The sequence below is a fragment of the Telmatherina bonti genome (assembly GCF_933228915.1).
Source record: "Telmatherina bonti genome assembly, chromosome: 21".
Lineage (NCBI taxonomy): Eukaryota > Metazoa > Chordata > Actinopteri > Atheriniformes > Telmatherinidae > Telmatherina > Telmatherina bonti.
In genome coordinates this window covers 13,708,234-13,725,342 of record NC_136630.1, presented here as the reverse complement: position 1 = coordinate 13,725,342, position 17,109 = coordinate 13,708,234, and the positions used below count along the sequence as shown (strand labels likewise).

Sequence of the window (17,109 nt, the reverse complement as noted above, 5' to 3'; positions counted from 1 at the left end):
TAAATGTCACGTTTTGTTCAGCAGTTGTTTGCATTTCACAGTGAAGCTGAGGAAAAATAGCTTCAGCTTAAGAGCAAATGCTGACTGCTAACACACCTGTGTGTTAATTCATTCACTTTAAAAGGCTTCGACCTCGACTTACCTGCTTTCTCGTTGATCAGACTTGTACTCTATAGCTATCAGCAGTAACTTCAGCTTCACATAGCAGAGTCTGGAAAGCAGAAAAAGAAGACTCAAAGTTTAATGAAAATGTTATCATTTTTGTGCTACACTTTATGGCATAAATAAATAACTAATTAAAGTTCCTCAACACACAACCACAAAAAAACCCCCACCAAGGTAATATCACATTAGTTACCACATTATTGAAAGGTGCCATTTCTTCGAACTTATAAGGACCAAAAGTTTACTTTTGATTTAAGAAATAAAAAAAAAAAACATATTTACAGACAAATAAGATTTTTACATAAAACATTTAATAAATAAATGCTAAGTGTGCTTTAAGCAACATTATGGGTTAATTAATTTAAACCAAGAATGAAATGAACTGTTACAAGCAGGAAAGAATGCAAATGTTTTAATGCACTTACTCGCAAATTACTGGGAAGGATAAACCCACAAAGGCACTGGAAAGGTACTCTGTGTACATCTCATTGGCTACTCCTTCAAGGTAATACTTCTGCCACGTGTCTTCCTCAATCTGCATCAAAGAAGTAAGCTTAAATTGTTTTGTTTGTTTTTTTTTTATAAAAAAAAACATGTTTACCATCATGTCATGTTTATCCCCGTCCAGTCGCCAGATGCATACAAACCTGATTCGGGATAATCATTATTATCTCCAGACTTTATGGCCAACTGAACTGGTTTGAACTTAATCCACTGAGCCCAGATGGATGAATCGTAGCTGAGGTTACCTTGATGAAAGATCTCATGGAGAAAAGGTTGGCCAGCATGGTGGAGAGGCCCTGAGCCAGGCAGCTCTGAGCGATGAACCCGAGCTTCAGCTCTGCAAGGCAAATGGCATCATCTCCCTCCTTCCAGTTCCAGCTTGGGATGTTCAAAAGGTGTGCCTTAAGGGGAGAAGAAAATGTTTAATTTATTTACTTACTTACAAGAAGTAAATACAAGAAACAAGATTTATCTGTACATTAGTTTGAAATGATTATCGCTTTTAATACAAGATTAATAATAAATTAAGCAATTATAAAATAAACATCTTAACTAATGAGACACCAGAAGATAAATACCAACCTTATTGTGGTACTGCAACATCTGAGTGATAATTCTGATCTTTGGATGGTAGTTCTTGATAGATATTACCCTGATCCAGAATAAAGAGGACACAATGGCAATGACAATTTTGCGGCAATGGCAAAAGCTTTGTTAAGTGCTCTTTACAAACTATTATCAGCCCTACAGGTTGCAAATACATTTGCGGGGCGGTTGTAGCTCAGGAGGAAGAGTGGTTGTCTGCCAACTCCAGATCCAGTTCAGTTCTAGGCTTCGCCTGTTTACATGCTGAAGTGTGCTGAACCCCACATTGCCCCCTGATGTACCTATCAGGGTATGAATGTGTGTGATAGTGCAAAACACTTACTATATAAAATGGTGTATGAGTGTGTGTGTGTGTGAACGGGTGAATGTGACATGTAGTGTTAATGCGCTTTGAGTGGTCAAAATGACTGGAAAGCACTTAATAAGTACAGTCCCTTTACCAGTTAACCATCTACATTACATCCTGGTTGTTTATTCTTTCCACAAAGTTAAACTGTGTTTTTTACAAGATCGTATTGTTTCTTTTGGTTCTTCATAGTTTTCCAGAGGGGAAAAAACAAGGTCCTTTCCAAAGTCCAAAGTATGAAGTCCAGGCAGGAACAAAAGTAGGAACCCGCATCAAACATGAGCATTTGTTTTCAAATTTTCCCAATATATTGTGCATACAAATATAAGGTACATTTGAAACCACCTGTCAAATGACTAATAAATAAATAAAACAGCCATGACTGTTTACATGTTAAAAACATATTCATTTTAACAGCACTATAAATAAAAATGGCTTACATGATAATACTAGAGATTTAAATAAGTTTAGTGCTTACTATTTTTAAACTTAAGACTTAAAAAGTGTTTTTGTTTTTTTTTTCATCTTTAAGTGAATTATTCTAACAGATACACATTCAAACCCCAAGTTTACTGGACGTTTTGTGGAATTTATGCAGCATGTAAAAACCATGATTATGGTTAATCATCAACTAAATGGTAGTTTCCATTTGAAAGACAAATAAAGGAAGCAGCTTTGGTCAACAGACCTCATGATGTTCGATGCATCCTCCGCATCAGGATCAGCACAGTATTTGTTGGCTAAAATCAGGCAGGCGTCAGCTGATTCAATCTACAAAAAAAGGGAAAAAAAATCGCAAAAAACACAATTATCTCATCATAATCCAACAGCAAGCTACAGTATTGAAGTTTCTCTCAAAGTCATACTGGGACAGGTTTTATTCATTACCTTGACTCTGGCCAGGTCATGTGGGTTGAGGACAGATCCTTGGTAAAACTCTACTTGGGTAAAGTGGCGCTTGAACAAGGCTTCCAGCTCAAGATTAGGGGAAATACTGACAGGAAAAAAGAGAAAATCCAAGCAGACATATTTCTAATCCTCTACAGTTGATTTTCTAATAAAATCTGTTGGTTCTTGTTTTGTTTGTTTTGCTTTTAATCTCAGGGGCACAAGTACTTACTTATGGAGAAAAACAATTTCTACATTGACATCATCCCTGTCCTTGTGTAGGAAGTCTTTTAGAAAGTTGGACACACTTTCAAGTGTTATATGACCACAGACCACGATGTGCCTGGAAAATGAGGTGCAGAACAATAATAAAACTAAGATGCAGTGAGAATCAAAGCCAACAAAGCACAAAGACACAAATCACTGCTTCATCTTTGTCTTTGCCCTGGAATCAGAAGGTTGATTGATCATGAGAGGGATGTAATGGACGTACAAGTTACTGATTTGAAATCTGTATGAAAGTAGCAGCAACTGTGCTAGAAGGGGGACATGTGATGCTCCCATCGAGATGGAGGACGACTGAATGAGAAGGTCAGAGAACACAGTGGATTTCAGGATGAGATTATAAAGGATCAGTTTACCCTGATGGAGATTATGAAATCAGCACATGGTCTATTTTGATTCCCACATATAACAGCCCCTTTACATAAGAAACCAAGTTTGATTTATTTCTATCCTTTTTTATCTTTCTTTATAAATTATTCAGTGGAACATTTAAAAGAATTTACCCAGAAGTGATGTGTGTCTTATGTGTGTGTTAGAAACATATAAAAAAAAATTTTTTTTTTAAATCACAGCATGCAGTAACTCTGCGTGACCCTTAAAATGCCAGAGTAGGTCAGAATTACTGCTGAACCCAATCTACTTGCTCAGATCATTTGTAAGAAAAGTAGAAAAGTGATGACTGCAGAAATAAAAAAAAAAGACAGCTGAGAAATAGAAAAACAATTTTACAATCAAATCTGTACAACAACATTTACCGTAAACATGCATTAACATTTACATATTCAGAAGCAAAATGCTGCATTACAAGACTCTGCGAGATGTTAGCTTTTCCACCATATTGACTGAATATTGGTGTAATATTAACAACACAGCCACACAGTCCTTCGTGTCAGATTGAATGATAATCACAAGAGAAAATTGTTTTGTGCCGAATACTTTAATTCACTGATAAAGTGGAACGTCTGCCATTTTTTAAAATAAAGACAGAAGTTTGTTTCAAAAGGAATTAACTACTGATGCATTGCAGTTTTTCAAAATGATTAAAGCTTATGTGATTGTTTTTTATATTATTTCTTCCACAAGCAAGGCTATGATTTGAACTAAGTTTCCCTTTCTGACAACAAACACAATAACTGAGGGGTTCAAATACTGAGGCACCAAGCAGACTTAATACTTGTAGAATCAATTGCAGAGTTTCAGACACATAGAAATATGTGTAAAAGTAAAAATTTGCCATTTTGATAGCACCGTAAGCAGGGGTAAAATAGTTGAGCTTGTTTATTACTAATCAGAAACTTAATTTTCTTCACTAACTTAAGCTTGTGTGAATCATTCACAAAGGAAAATTGCTCACAAACTCAGTTAATTACCTTTACGTTTCTATTCATATCACTATTACGGCTGATTACCTAAGTGACACAAACATAAACCTTATAGTGAATAATAAACTTTCAAATCAGGTGAGGGAGCAGCTCTCTAAGCAGTATGGCTAATAATACTTGCTCTTTAATCTTGTGTCTGTACATTGTGAGTGTAAATGTTCATGTTTGTGTACTACACATAGTTTTGTAGGATTCCAATAGGGGGTACACAAGAGACTTAGACCGAATGGAAGCGCTGAGTTTGTAGGATGTCAAAAAAATTTTAAACATGGCAGCAATAGAGGAGGTTTATATGGTTAGTTTTGAAATCATTATAGAAAAAGGTAACAGTGGTATCATGGGTGGTACATGAAGCCCTTAAAACAAGCACTTCAAAACATTTAATCATGTTTGATGCCATTGGTTTTCCTAGCTAACTTCTAGCTAGTTGCGTCCCGACACTGCCGATAACAGCAACTCACTTATTGCAAGTTGTGATGAGGATGTGGACGAACAACCCATTTAAACAAATGCAAAACATGCAAAACAGGGACATATTTTTGGCCTAAGTGAATGAGTGTTGTGGAGCAGCTGGGCTAGGAGTCAGTTGCTGCAGGATCTATTCATTGAGTGACTGAATGATTCTGTACACAGCCACACACAGTAGAAGGGAGGAAAACAGTGATGGCCAGAGAAAGAAATAGCTGAGTTAAAGGAAATCAGAGTTGTTGTGTTTCTGGCCAATGTAGTGGCCAGTTCGATGTGTTTTTACAACTTCAGTTAGAGTAGAAGTCACACAATATTTATTTGTTGTCTGGTCTTGTTTGCAGTCAGCTAGCTAGCTAGCAGCTAGTGGTAAGAAGTTAGTAAAATTATTTAAGTTTTGAATGATTTGTTCATGACTTGAACATCTTGTACACCTGGACGTGGGTCACTGGGGCCCCCCTCTGGAACCAGGCCTGGGGGTGGGACACGAGAGCAAGCGTCTCGTGGCTGAGCCTTTCCCCGTGGGTCTGGTCGGGTGCAGCCTGAAAGGGTTACATGGGCCCCGCCTCCTGAGGGCTCACCATCTGCAGGAGAAGCCATAGTGGTTGTGTGCAGTGTGACCTGGGCAGCAGCAAGAAGCGGGGACCCTGGCGGTTCGATTCTTGGCTGCAGAAACTGGCTCTATAGACATGGAACATCACCACTCTGGTGGGGAAGGAGCCTGAGCTTGTGCGCGAGGTTGAGCGGTTCCAGCTAGATATAGTTGGACTCACCTCAACGCATGGCTTGGGTTCTGGAACCAGTACCCTCGAGCGGGACTGGACCTTCTTCCACTCTGGAGTTGCTCATAGCGAGAGGCGCTGAGCAGGTGTGGGAATTCTCATTTGCCCCCGACTTGGTGCCTGTACATTGGGGTTTACCTCGGTGAACGAAAGAGTCGTTTCCCTCTGCCTTTGAGCAGGGGGATGGGTCCTGACTGTTGTCTGTGCTTATGCGCCGAACAGCAGTTCAAAGTACCCATCCTTTCTGGAGTCCTTGGAGGGAGTGTTGGAGGGTGTGCCCTCTGGGGACTCCTTTGTTCTGCTGGGGTAATTCAATGCTTACGTGGGCAATGACAGTGAGACCTGGAAGGGAGTGATTGCGATGCACAGTCCCCGTCCTCTGAACCCAAATGGTGTCTTCTTATTGGACTTCTGTGCTCGTCATGGATGGTTTATAACAAACACCATGTTTGAACATAAGAGTGTCCATATGTACACCTGACATCAGGACTCTCTGGGCTGGAGTTTGATGATCAATTTTATAATTGTATCGTCGGCTTCATGCCTTGGACACTTGGGTGAAGAGGGGGGGGGGCGGAACTGTCAACTGATCACCACCTGGTGGTGAGTTGGCTCAGATGGTGGTGGAGTAAGCTGGTCAAATCTGGAAGGCCCGTGTTGTGAGGGTCTGCTGGGATTGTCTGGCAGAGTCCCCTGTCAGAGCGAACTTAAAGTCCCACCTTCAGCACAGCTTCAACCATGTCCTGAGCAGGGCGGGCGACATTGAGTCCAAATGGGCTGTGTTCTGTGCCTCAGGTCATTGTGGACACCAGCAGTGATGGGTGCTATCAAGCTGAAGAAGGAGTCCTATCGGGCCTCCTTGGCCTGTTGGACTCTTGAGGCAGCTGATCGTGACAGGCTAAGGGGCATGCGGCTTTGGCTGTCACCAAGGTAAAAACTTGGGCATGGGAGGAGTTCGGTGAGGCCATGGAGAATGACTTCCGGGTGGTTTCGAGGTGATTCTGGTCCACTATCCAGCGACTCCGGAGGGGGAAGCAGTGCTCCATCAACAATGTGTACAGTGGAGATGGGGAGCTGCTGACCTTAGTTCGGGATGTTTTGGATTGGTGGAAGTAATAATTTGAAGACTTCCTCAGTCCTACCAACGTAACTTCCAATGAAGAAACAGAGCTGGGGGACTCAGGGGTGGACTCTCCTATCTCTGGGTCTGAAGTCGCTGAAGTGCTTAAAAAACTCCTGGGTGGTAGTCCCCAAGGGTGGATGAGATCTGCCCAGAGTTCCTTAAGGCTCTGGATGCTGGGCTTTCCAGAGCTGGGCTGTCCTGGCTGACACACTTCTGCAGCATCATGTGGACATCGGCGACACTGCCTCTGGATTGGCAGACTGGGGTGGATGTCCCCCTTTTTAAGAAGGGGGACTGGAGGGTGTGTTCTAACTACAGGGAAATCACACCCCTCAGCCTCCCAGTAGGGTCTCTTCAGGGGTAGTGAAGAGGAGGGTCCATCAGCAGTCTAATCTTGGATTGAGGAGGAACAGTGCAGTTTTCGTCCTGGTCGTGGAACAGTGGACCAGCTCTTAACCCACTTTGCGGTCCTGGAGGGGGCATGAAAGTTTGCCCAGCCACTCTACATGTGCTTTGTGGAGAAGGCATTTGACCGTGTTCCCCGGGGACTCCTTTGTGGGGTACTCTGGGAGTATAAGGTACCGGACCCGCTTGTACAAGCTGTCCAGTCCCTGTACGACAGGTGTCAGAGCTTGGTCCACATTGCCGGCAGTAAGTCGGATTCAATTCCAGTGAGGGTTGGACTCCACCAAGACAGCCCTTTATCAATGATTCTGTTCATACTTTTATGGACAGAATTTCTCGGCGCAGCCGAGGTGTTGAAGGGATCCGGCTTGGTTACTTCAGAATTGGTTCTCTGCTTTTGTTGGATGACGTGGTCATATTGGCTTCATCTGGTCGTAATCTCCAGCTCTCGCTTTAGAAATTCACAAGTGAGTGTGAAACAGCTGGGATGGGAATCAGCACCTCCAAATCTGAGACCATGGTCCTCAGCCGGAATAGGGTGGATTGCCCTCTCCGGGTCGGGAGTGAGGTTCTGCCCCAAGTGAAGGAGTTTAAATATCTTGGGTTCTTGTTCACGAGTGAGGGAAAGATGGAGCGTGAGATTGACAGGCGGATCGGTGCGGCACCTGCAGTAATGCAGACTCTGCGCCGGTCTGTTGTGGTGAAGAAGAAGCTGAGCCAGAAGGCAAAGCTCTCGATTTACCAGTTGATCTATGTTCCTACCATCACCTATGGTCATAAGCTGTGGGTCGTGACGGAAAGAAAAAGATCTTGCATACAGGCGACTGATATGGCCAGGCTCTCCCGTAGAAATAGGGTGAGCAGCTTGGTCATCTGGGAGGGGCTCAGAGTAGAGCCGCTGTTACTCCGTATCGAGATAAGCCAGTTGAGGTGGCTCAGGCAACTGGTCAGGATGACTCCTGGATGACTCCCTGGTGAGGTGTTCCAGGCACATCCCTCCGGGAAGAGAACCTGAGGGACAACCAGGACACACTGGAGGGATATTATCTCTTGGCTGGCCTAGGAACACCTTGGGATTCCCTTCATAGAGTTGGCAAATGTGACTGGGGAGAGGAAAGTCTAGGCTTCCCTGCTTAGGATGCTGCCCCCGCGACCCTACCATGGATCAGTGACAGAAAATGGATGGATGGGTGTACTAAAGGTAATACTGTTAGTAGGTGGATTTTGTAAATGTTTAGCAACACAATTTCTAAATCTTAATTACGGCCATTATTTAAATAAAAACGTAGCATTTTTTGTTATTTGTTAGGGAGGGTGCTTTTTGGTGGACAAAGAAGCAGGACTACCTCTTGTAAGTTTCAAGCTGACAAAGGACCAGCAGGAACTAGCCACCCCAACATTTACCAAAATAGCAAATCAGCGTTACAGTGAATTATTATGTGGCAAATACTGCAAAACCTCTTCTGGCACTGGTACAGATATTTAACATAGACATGACTGGGATCAATCCTCTCATTCAACAATCGGCAAGCAACCAAAAGGAGCGTTTTTTTCACAGAATTTCTAAGAATTCTTTTAAAGTCAAAATTTTATTTAGTCCTGAGGGTGTAGGTCAGACTGAAGATTAAGGCCAAGAATGTTCAAAAGCAAAGCGTGTGAAATAAACAAGCAGAGCAGGCAGTGAAAGTTTTTCAAGCTGAGAAAAACTGCACATTTAAAAGCAAGCATAAAGCAAGCAATGGCACACAGCATCGAATGTAAGAATATTGAACTGAAAAAGCCAGGAAGTTTAAGTACTGAGCTGCTTTGTTGTCATGATTCTTATCTAATGGAAAGTCCTCACTGTCAAATAAGTATGTACTGTATGTGGATTAATTATGTGGAATCAATAACCACATAAAGTGTGCAGCCCACTGATCAAAGTCTGTTCAGACCAGATTTTGATCAAATTCATTTTATTGCATTTTCTTTTGATTTTGTGGTTGAACAACTGAGGTTGGTGTGTATGAAGAGATAATGGATGAACATGAATGATTGATCTTAGCACACATATGCATAAACAATAAGCAACCTAAAACCAAGAAAAACACAAGACATGTTGGATTTTCTCATTTTACAATGGCGGCTTTATAAACTGTGATACACGCATGACTTTCAGTGGTGATGCCGTTATTCATCTGTACAATCAACTATTGTTGGCTATAATTGTGTTTAAACTTTGGCATATGCTGTTAGCTTCCATGAATCAAAATTGTTGATAAAAACATCCAATCTCATATCTTTTTAATAACAGTAGTTTTATTTTTATTGGTCTTTGTCCTCGCTCCAAACTCCCACTTTTCAGTGTGACGAGCATTACGTCATAAGCAGATTACTGTGTTTGTGACTAAGTAGGTTCCTGGACTTTTGGCTCAAGTACTTAAGCAAAAGAACTGTCAACCTGTTAGCCGCAGGTGTTGCAAATTAAACTAGGAAATAAATAGAAGGGATTTAAATTTATGTAAGCGATGAAAAAAAGGAAACAAAATACTCATACTGCCTTGTGATTAACCAATGATATTAGCAAAGCTTTTAAGATACATTTTAAAGCAGCTGACTATATAACTGTGTCTCCTGCACATTTGGATGCTTCTACAGGAAAACTACACGTTCTTGGGTTGCACCATCGAATGACTTTGTATTCCTGTTTATCCCCTTTTATGTCTGGATCGCACAATATTTTATAACAGTAGCGGCTAAGTAATCACAGTTTATAACAGAGAAAAAAATCCCACATATGTCACATATGACAATGATACATAAACAGTATATGATGACACCAAAAAGATATCTCTCTTATCCAGATTTTTTGTCTGTTTTATTTAGTTCCCCAAGCTGCATTTTCTTATGACAAATGAAAGAAATGTTTCTGAAGGCAAAGTTGCCTCAGAGTTCCTCTAATGTGGGTCAGAATTTCAGAAATGACCCAGAATCAGTTTTCTGGCAAACCGGTGATGCAATTTTTCATCATTTGTTTTAAGAAAGCAAAAAAATTTAGGGCACAGCAATAAACAAAAAATCTGTTGTTAAGGTGGAGATTTCTTTACAGTGTGTAAAAGCATGTTCAGTAATGATAAGAAGCAGTGACAGCTGGTACATACTAAACAGCAGTAGCAATACAATCAACACATTAATCATGGCCAAGTTCTTCAGTCACAGTGTGACTTCAGTGCTAATTGAGATCATTACATCTCAAATCACAGTATCATGATGTCTACTTAAGCAGAAATCCGAGTCACCTCTTTATGAGAGGGCCACTCGAGTCACACAAAACCACACCATCACAAGTTTGCTTTTGTTTGTTTTTTTTTTTTAATTTGTTTGACTTACTTTCTGCCTCTGGTCGAGTTATAACTCCCTCCATATTTCTTCCGATTAAGGATGAGAGCAGCAATTTCTGGCACGTAGCGAGCAAACATGGCCTACATGCATGAAAAAGAAAAAGAAAAGGGCATGCAGAGAAGGTTCTACTGCGGCGGAGGCAGTAGAGCCTCCATAAATACTTACTTTCTCCCATTAACCGCACTATAGGAACCACCATATTTCTTGCGGTTTCCTATTAACTCTATGATTTCAGGGACGTAGCTTGCAAACATGGCCTAAGGAGAAGATAGGAGACAGAAGAAGAGACTAAAAAAAAGACAAGCAAAGAAGAGTCGCTCCTCCATTTTTGCTTAAAGAATAAAGTCTGAAAGAGGAACTGTGCTATGTGCAGGATTATTAGTAATATTTACTTGTTAACAGGAAATCAGGAAAAGAAAGTAAATATGTAATTCAGTTAAATCAACTGAATGAATTTGTGTGAATGTAACTTGGAGTTACATCAAAGTTACATTCCATAAGAAGTAAAAAAAAAAAAAAGAGAATGAAAAGGGGAATAAAAAGGCTAATAGTTACAGATATTGGTAGAATTAAGGAGAAAAAATGACAGCTGATGAGCGGTTTGCCAAGCTGCAGTAGAAAAATAAAAACTGTAATAAAAGAGAGAGAGCCTTATGTGCCATGTTTTGTCCAACAAACACACGTGTTGGGCTGATTTGAGCTGCACAGCAAACTGGATGGCAAACATTAACGACACCGCTGCACACCTACCTGAAACACCACAGAGTACCTGTATTATTACTGTGTTACAGACCAAGAATGGCGTACAATAGGAGCACAAGAACCTTTGACACCACATGGAATATTTGGTGCTATATCGACAAGGTCAAATTTGAAATAATATATTTTTAATTTAATTAAAAGCAGAAATTAATCTAAAAAACATTCGGTGTGTATTGAGCAGTTAAACATATCCTGTTTTATTTCATTTAGATGCAAACTCAACATAATCTAATAAAAAACAAATGATACTTCTTAATATTTTATTCCTTAAATATATGAAACCATAGTCTTATAATAATCTTGTCCTGTTAGTGAGACCAGCATGTTTTTAATCAATCTTTCCTGATCATTTAATTTCTCTTCATTTAATTGATCTGCATCTGTAAACCACTTTCTCAATGTCTTTTCTTTTTTCTTACCAAAATTATGATTAAGCTTCTGCAAATTTGCACAAACATTTCCTAAATTTGGGGCTCTTTAAAAAAGCTGAACCAATGATGACATAGCCCCACCTCTCACTTAACCTGCATTGTAAAACCACGCCAACAGCTTCAACTATGCAGGATCATGGTGTTGCATTCGTGCTGCAGAAGTTATCGAGCATGATGTTGCTTTTACAGTAAAATCTTCTTCTCGTTATTTCACACAATTGTCTATTTGAACTCAATCTCTGAATTCTTCCTTTTCATATTTGTGTTTACGTCACACAAGTTTATGCACATGCTTCATGTCCTATTCTCTGTTTTTGGTCTGCTTCTGTGGCAGTTTTACAGCTCCACTTGCAGGTCTGTCATAAATACTACAATACAGTGGCTTTTTGTAGACACATTATTTTCTTGAAATCATTCCATCTTCACAGAAAGCCTTTTTAAAGCAGAATTGTCTCCTTCTCTGTGTGGATGTCGTCTTAATCTTGCCTAACATTCTATTAGTTTTATTATTTTTATCTACAAGACAAACTTTTTCAACCACTTTCCTTCTATTTAGCCACAAATATGTTTCTTACACATATAAAACAAAAAGTTAGCATTGTTTCAAAGTTTTGAGGATCATAAAGAATATGTTTTACTTGTATAACTCATCTAAATGGTCATTCTGAGACTGGACCTTGACTATAAGAGCTCTAAGTCATGAATACACATGAATATTTGTGCAGAAAGTGAGATACAATAATGTTGCCGCATCCATGAAGCTGAGCTTGAATAAATCATCCTCATCTCACTGTGTTTGTTGGAAAGAGGGAGGGGAAGCAGGACGGGTGGCGCCACCTGAAACCGTAGTATTTTTACAGTTAATAACAGAAAAAACATTTGCAAATATTTTACATATTTTCAAAGAAATCAAATCGTGACAAATGAAAACTTTATCATTACACATTGGAAGATGCCGTAGTACTGTCAGCAACAACTCATACAGGACATGGCATGCAACATTCTGTGACAAGGAGGTGAGCCACAAAAACACATCAGTGTAAACAACAGGTGAACGGCATCCTGAGTTGAGTCCCGGCATTTTGCTAACACCTGGTGGGGGTGTGATGGCTGGCTGCATGGAGGAGTTTTTAAAACAGGAATAAGTAATGAGAGGGATTTTTACCAAACCACCAAGGATGAAGAAGACCATAAACAGGCGGCCCAGGGTAGTTTTTGCGTAAACATCTCCATAGCCAACAGTGGACATTGTGACCATGAGTAGGTAAACACATTCCCAGTAGGAAAGTGCCTGGGAATTCTGGAAGTTTTCCCAAGGATCTCCTGAGTTTTCCACCTGAAAGAGAGGTTGAGATTTTTACAATCACAAAAATAAGTAACTTTGTATTTTTTGATAGAACCTGATGATCATCAGATCATGCTATTTTTGTTTAATGTGTATACTGATCGTTTAAAGCTGTTTCCTGCGCTGACTCACCAAATGAATGAAGCCCGCTGCGGTTAGCCATGTGCTTATGAAAATCGAACACAGGTTCACCAACTTAATAGAGTTGCTGTTTTAAAATGAATCAGACAAAAGAAAGACAACAAAAGATTAGAAAACAACCACAAGTTGTTACTTATATGGTGTTTGATCCAAAACAGTTTCGTCCTATTTTTACATTTACCTTTTTTCCTTTTTTGTTTTTATCCTAACATGTGATCAAATGTATTTGATAACAAGGACACTTGCAGTTCAAGCTTTGATAAACATACTTTTCCTTAACTTCGATGATAGAACTACAGCTTAGAGTTTGCAATTTGCCTCCAAGATAAAACATAATGATTTCATGGCAGTAAAAATATGACGGATGGTTTGTGTTTTTTTTATGTTTTTCTTGTTTTGTTTTGTTTTTTTTTTCCAGAGCAAGCTTCTTTAAATAATGCTCTACATGTCTTATTGCACTATAAAGTCCCCACATGACCTCTGTCCACTTCTTTCTGTGTTACTGTCATCAGAGTGAATGACTAAGGAGATTATTCTAAAGCATTTTGTTATGCTATAAGCTCCTCCTGACATGACATCTGTGCAAAAAGCTTTCATTTTAAGCAGTTGGGGGGGTGGGAAAGAATTTTTTCATCCAAGATTGCAGGATATAGTGCAACGTGTCAAGTGTGCACATTAGTATGGTACTGAAAACAGTGCAGAGAAATAAATTTTAAAATAGATGCTAATGTCTTATTTTGCTTGAAGAGCTTTCAGAGTTCACTTTTTCCTTTAAAACTAAACATCCACTCATATAGTGACAGAATACTACCACACATATAATAACTCATAAAAAAGGCACATTTGTATGACTGTTACTAAGATGAACAAAAATAGAAGAAACATCAAAACACTTACCTTGTCTTGAGTATATTCAAAAACTGTAAAATTTCTGAGAATTGTATCAATCTTAAGGCCCTTAAAAATCTCAAACCTGTGAGAAAACAAATAAAGAAATCAGTCAAAAAAAAAGTTATTACAATCAGTTCAGACACCGGCGACACTCGACTGTCACTTAACAGCATCATACCTTTCATACTTTCATCCATCTTTATCATTTTCAGTGGATTCATGCTGATTAAAAATAAATAAAACACTGACCTACCAAACAGCACTTATTGTATTAAAAGAAACACTTTGGAGTGAGTAGGAATAAAATAAAAAACAACCTCAACATCCCAGATATCATCCACTCATTGCACTGTATTCTAATCCCAGGAGTCCCGCAGCATACTGGCTTCTACCTGATACAAGCATCATTCCTGCTGGGTAAAACTGAACGTGGATGAGATGAAAACCTGGATTAGAGTAAAGACAGGTGGACGCTGTCATGCCAAATTGAGTGAATAAACAGATGTGACGTCAAATCCGAAATTTCAGGGTATTTATGGGAGGAAAAAAAAATGGAGCCGGTGCCTGTTGCCAACAGTTCAAGGACAACATAACCAACAGAATCAGCTGTGCCAACACTAGCCTGAGCCCCTGCGCCTTATTTCCATTTTAATTCACAACGCTGTTACTGCGTCTTAAATGTAATCTACAAACCTTCAATCGTCTCCTGCACCACCACATGATTAAGGTGAATAATTAACATTTCAGCATGAAAAAAAAGCTGCCTCTTTTACACATTCGGAGCTGCGTAAAGTCATTCAAATCCTTCTTAGCCATGAGTGAGGAATCAAGTTAAATCCACCTCCATGTGGCTTAATTGGCCACTGGAACGCTCTGGAAAGGACACAAACCAAAAAACATTAGAGTAAATATAAATAAATAATGTTCCAAATGTGCGCTGCGGTGTGCATTGCCAAAGCTTGTTTTTCATTTTAAGCGAGTGTTTGCCAGATGGGGAGTATAATACAAGGCAAATCCTGAACCTGGTCCAGCTGACACAGAGTCCAAAGAGTTCTTGACAGGCCAACTTTTAGCTATAGCAGAGAGATTCCCCTCGTTTCCCAGTCCTGCAGGTCTTACCCCAGTAGGACATTATGTGGAAGCATCCACCGAGGCTGAAGCAGATGCTGTCCTGGTCTTCTTTGTCGATGACCTGCCCGTGGCCCATCCTGACCCGGTAACCCTTTTGGAAGAGCTCCCCAGTTGATTTCTTGCGCCTTGCAGTTTTTGGAACTGCATTGGAATATGTCCCTCCATCAGGCGCCTTGTAGACCAACATCTTCGTGGGAATCATGTTTAGAAATTACACAGAAATTGTTTCCAGCAAGTCCAAAATCCACTTCTCTTTTCACGGTTCTGTATCCACCTCTCTGGATTTCATGTAGAGAAACATTCCTCTTTCAAAAAAAACATAAATAAATAAAAATAGAAAAAAAAAAAACCCTCAGAATAGCCGGCTGCTTGTCATAATGTTTGTGCCCGACAGGCTGTCATCAAAAGCGGCTCTTCTGTGAAGACGCATTGTGATCCGAGTTACCTCAGAACTTCACAGCAACCTCGTGGCGATTCGTTGCATTCGGCGGGCTTAAAGCAAACTCTTTTCCCATCAGGATATTAGAGTGTAAGCTCCTTTAGGATTCATCCAGAGAAAGGAAGAGGCCAGACTGTGGGTCTATCCATCAGCTGGCTTCACAATATAACCTACATCTCATCCCTGTAACGCCACAACCAGAAATTCATTCTCTAATCTTGGACAAGAACAGCATGTATCTTTGTCACACATTTAGTCACAGCAGAAAAAAAAATCCAGTAAAGCTGTGTATGGAGAAGCGGAAAGCTCAGCTGGACATTGTATTTTACGGATTCAGTGATTCCACAGTAATCCCTAAATTAATCGCAGCTGATGTAATAACAGTTATTGCAGTGGATGTTGAAACTAAATGCGCAGCATGAAAGATGGCCGCGTAAACAGAAAATAGAGCAGCTGATGGAAATTTGCAATGTTCCAAGCTTCTGTCCTCAGCGAAACAAGTCACAGCATTTTTATTAGGACAGAGGATGAATAAATTCAAGTAAGAGTTAGTCACTCAACATGTCTGAGGAAAATCACAAAAATCAGCTGGTATATCGTAGAATCCACTCCTTAGTAAGGAATACATGTATGATAAACTCTTGATTAAAGTTTAATTTATCCTCATTTAATTTACTGTAGTGTGGTTTGGGGAGCCATGTTTTAAACATATCTGAATAAGATCCTATTGTTACAGAATAAATCTTTCAGAATTTAAGCTTGTCAAACACACTTTCTTCATCCATTCCTCTCGTCAGAAAATTCAATATTCTCACAATTTTAAATGTGAATACAGTACCAGTCAAAAAGTTTGGACACACTTTCCCATTGGAGTATTAGGGCCACAATGAGAAAAAAAATAGTGTCGGATTATTATTTTTTCCTCAGCTTTACTAGAGAATAAAGTCGAAATGATGAGAATGAAATCGAAATGACAAGAATAAAGTAGAAATACAATTTCCAGATTAAAGTCAAAATGCCAAGAATAAAGTCGAAATGAGAATAAGAGTGACCGCATGCCGTGTAAGCTACAACATGTGTGCATGCAACTTCTTGATGTAAAAGTGAGTAGGCTACACACAAGGCATTGTGTTTTAAAGCTGTTCAAATTCATATTGAAAACTCAACTTTAATATTAGTATTTCGGCTTTGTTCTCGTCATTTTGACTTTATTCTCTAGTGAAGCAGAGGAAAAATAATAATCCGACACTATCTTTTTTTTTCTCATTGTGGCCCTAATACTCCGTCGTAGGATTTAATGGTAAAGTGTGTCCAAACTTTTGACTGGGACTGTCTCTATTGAATTAGTATTTTAAACTATAAATTTTTGCATATACTCAGCGTCATAGCAAGAGTCTATCACCAATTTTTTTATGTTTTCTTCCGACATTCGCACCTATTCCACTAGGAAGTGCAAAGAACTGCATCTGTGCTTTTGTAGAAATTCTTCCTGTCAAAATGCACTTTTATAGAGATATAGAGATACAGAGGCCCTTCTCTCTGGAACCTTCTACCTCCATCCTTAAAGACTGTATTCATAATGGGCTCTTTAAAAAAGCAGTTAAAAACAACACTTTTATTAAGACAATTGTAAACTC

General features: G+C 39.6%; 1 protein-coding gene across 1 annotated transcript in view; it reads right to left on the bottom strand.

Moving 5' to 3' along the window:
- LOC306771719 (calcium-activated potassium channel subunit alpha-1a-like) overlaps nucleotides 1-17,109 on the bottom strand; it is a gene marked incomplete at its 5' end in the record, with an annotated part of 98,415 nt that overhangs the window by 24,297 nt on the left and 57,009 nt on the right. The window contains 11 exons of the mRNA XM_079261005.1: nucleotides 143-211; nucleotides 591-700; nucleotides 915-1,070; nucleotides 1,252-1,321; nucleotides 2,310-2,392; nucleotides 2,510-2,615; nucleotides 2,742-2,852; nucleotides 10,498-10,589; nucleotides 12,691-12,861; nucleotides 13,003-13,078; nucleotides 13,909-13,984. Of these exons, the coding sequence (XP_079117131.1) occupies nucleotides 143-211; nucleotides 591-700; nucleotides 915-1,070; nucleotides 1,252-1,321; nucleotides 2,310-2,392; nucleotides 2,510-2,615; nucleotides 2,742-2,852; nucleotides 10,498-10,589; nucleotides 12,691-12,861; nucleotides 13,003-13,078; nucleotides 13,909-13,984 (1,120 nt within the window). The remainder of the gene's footprint in view (nucleotides 1-142; nucleotides 212-590; nucleotides 701-914; nucleotides 1,071-1,251; nucleotides 1,322-2,309; nucleotides 2,393-2,509; nucleotides 2,616-2,741; nucleotides 2,853-10,497; nucleotides 10,590-12,690; nucleotides 12,862-13,002; nucleotides 13,079-13,908; nucleotides 13,985-17,109) is intronic.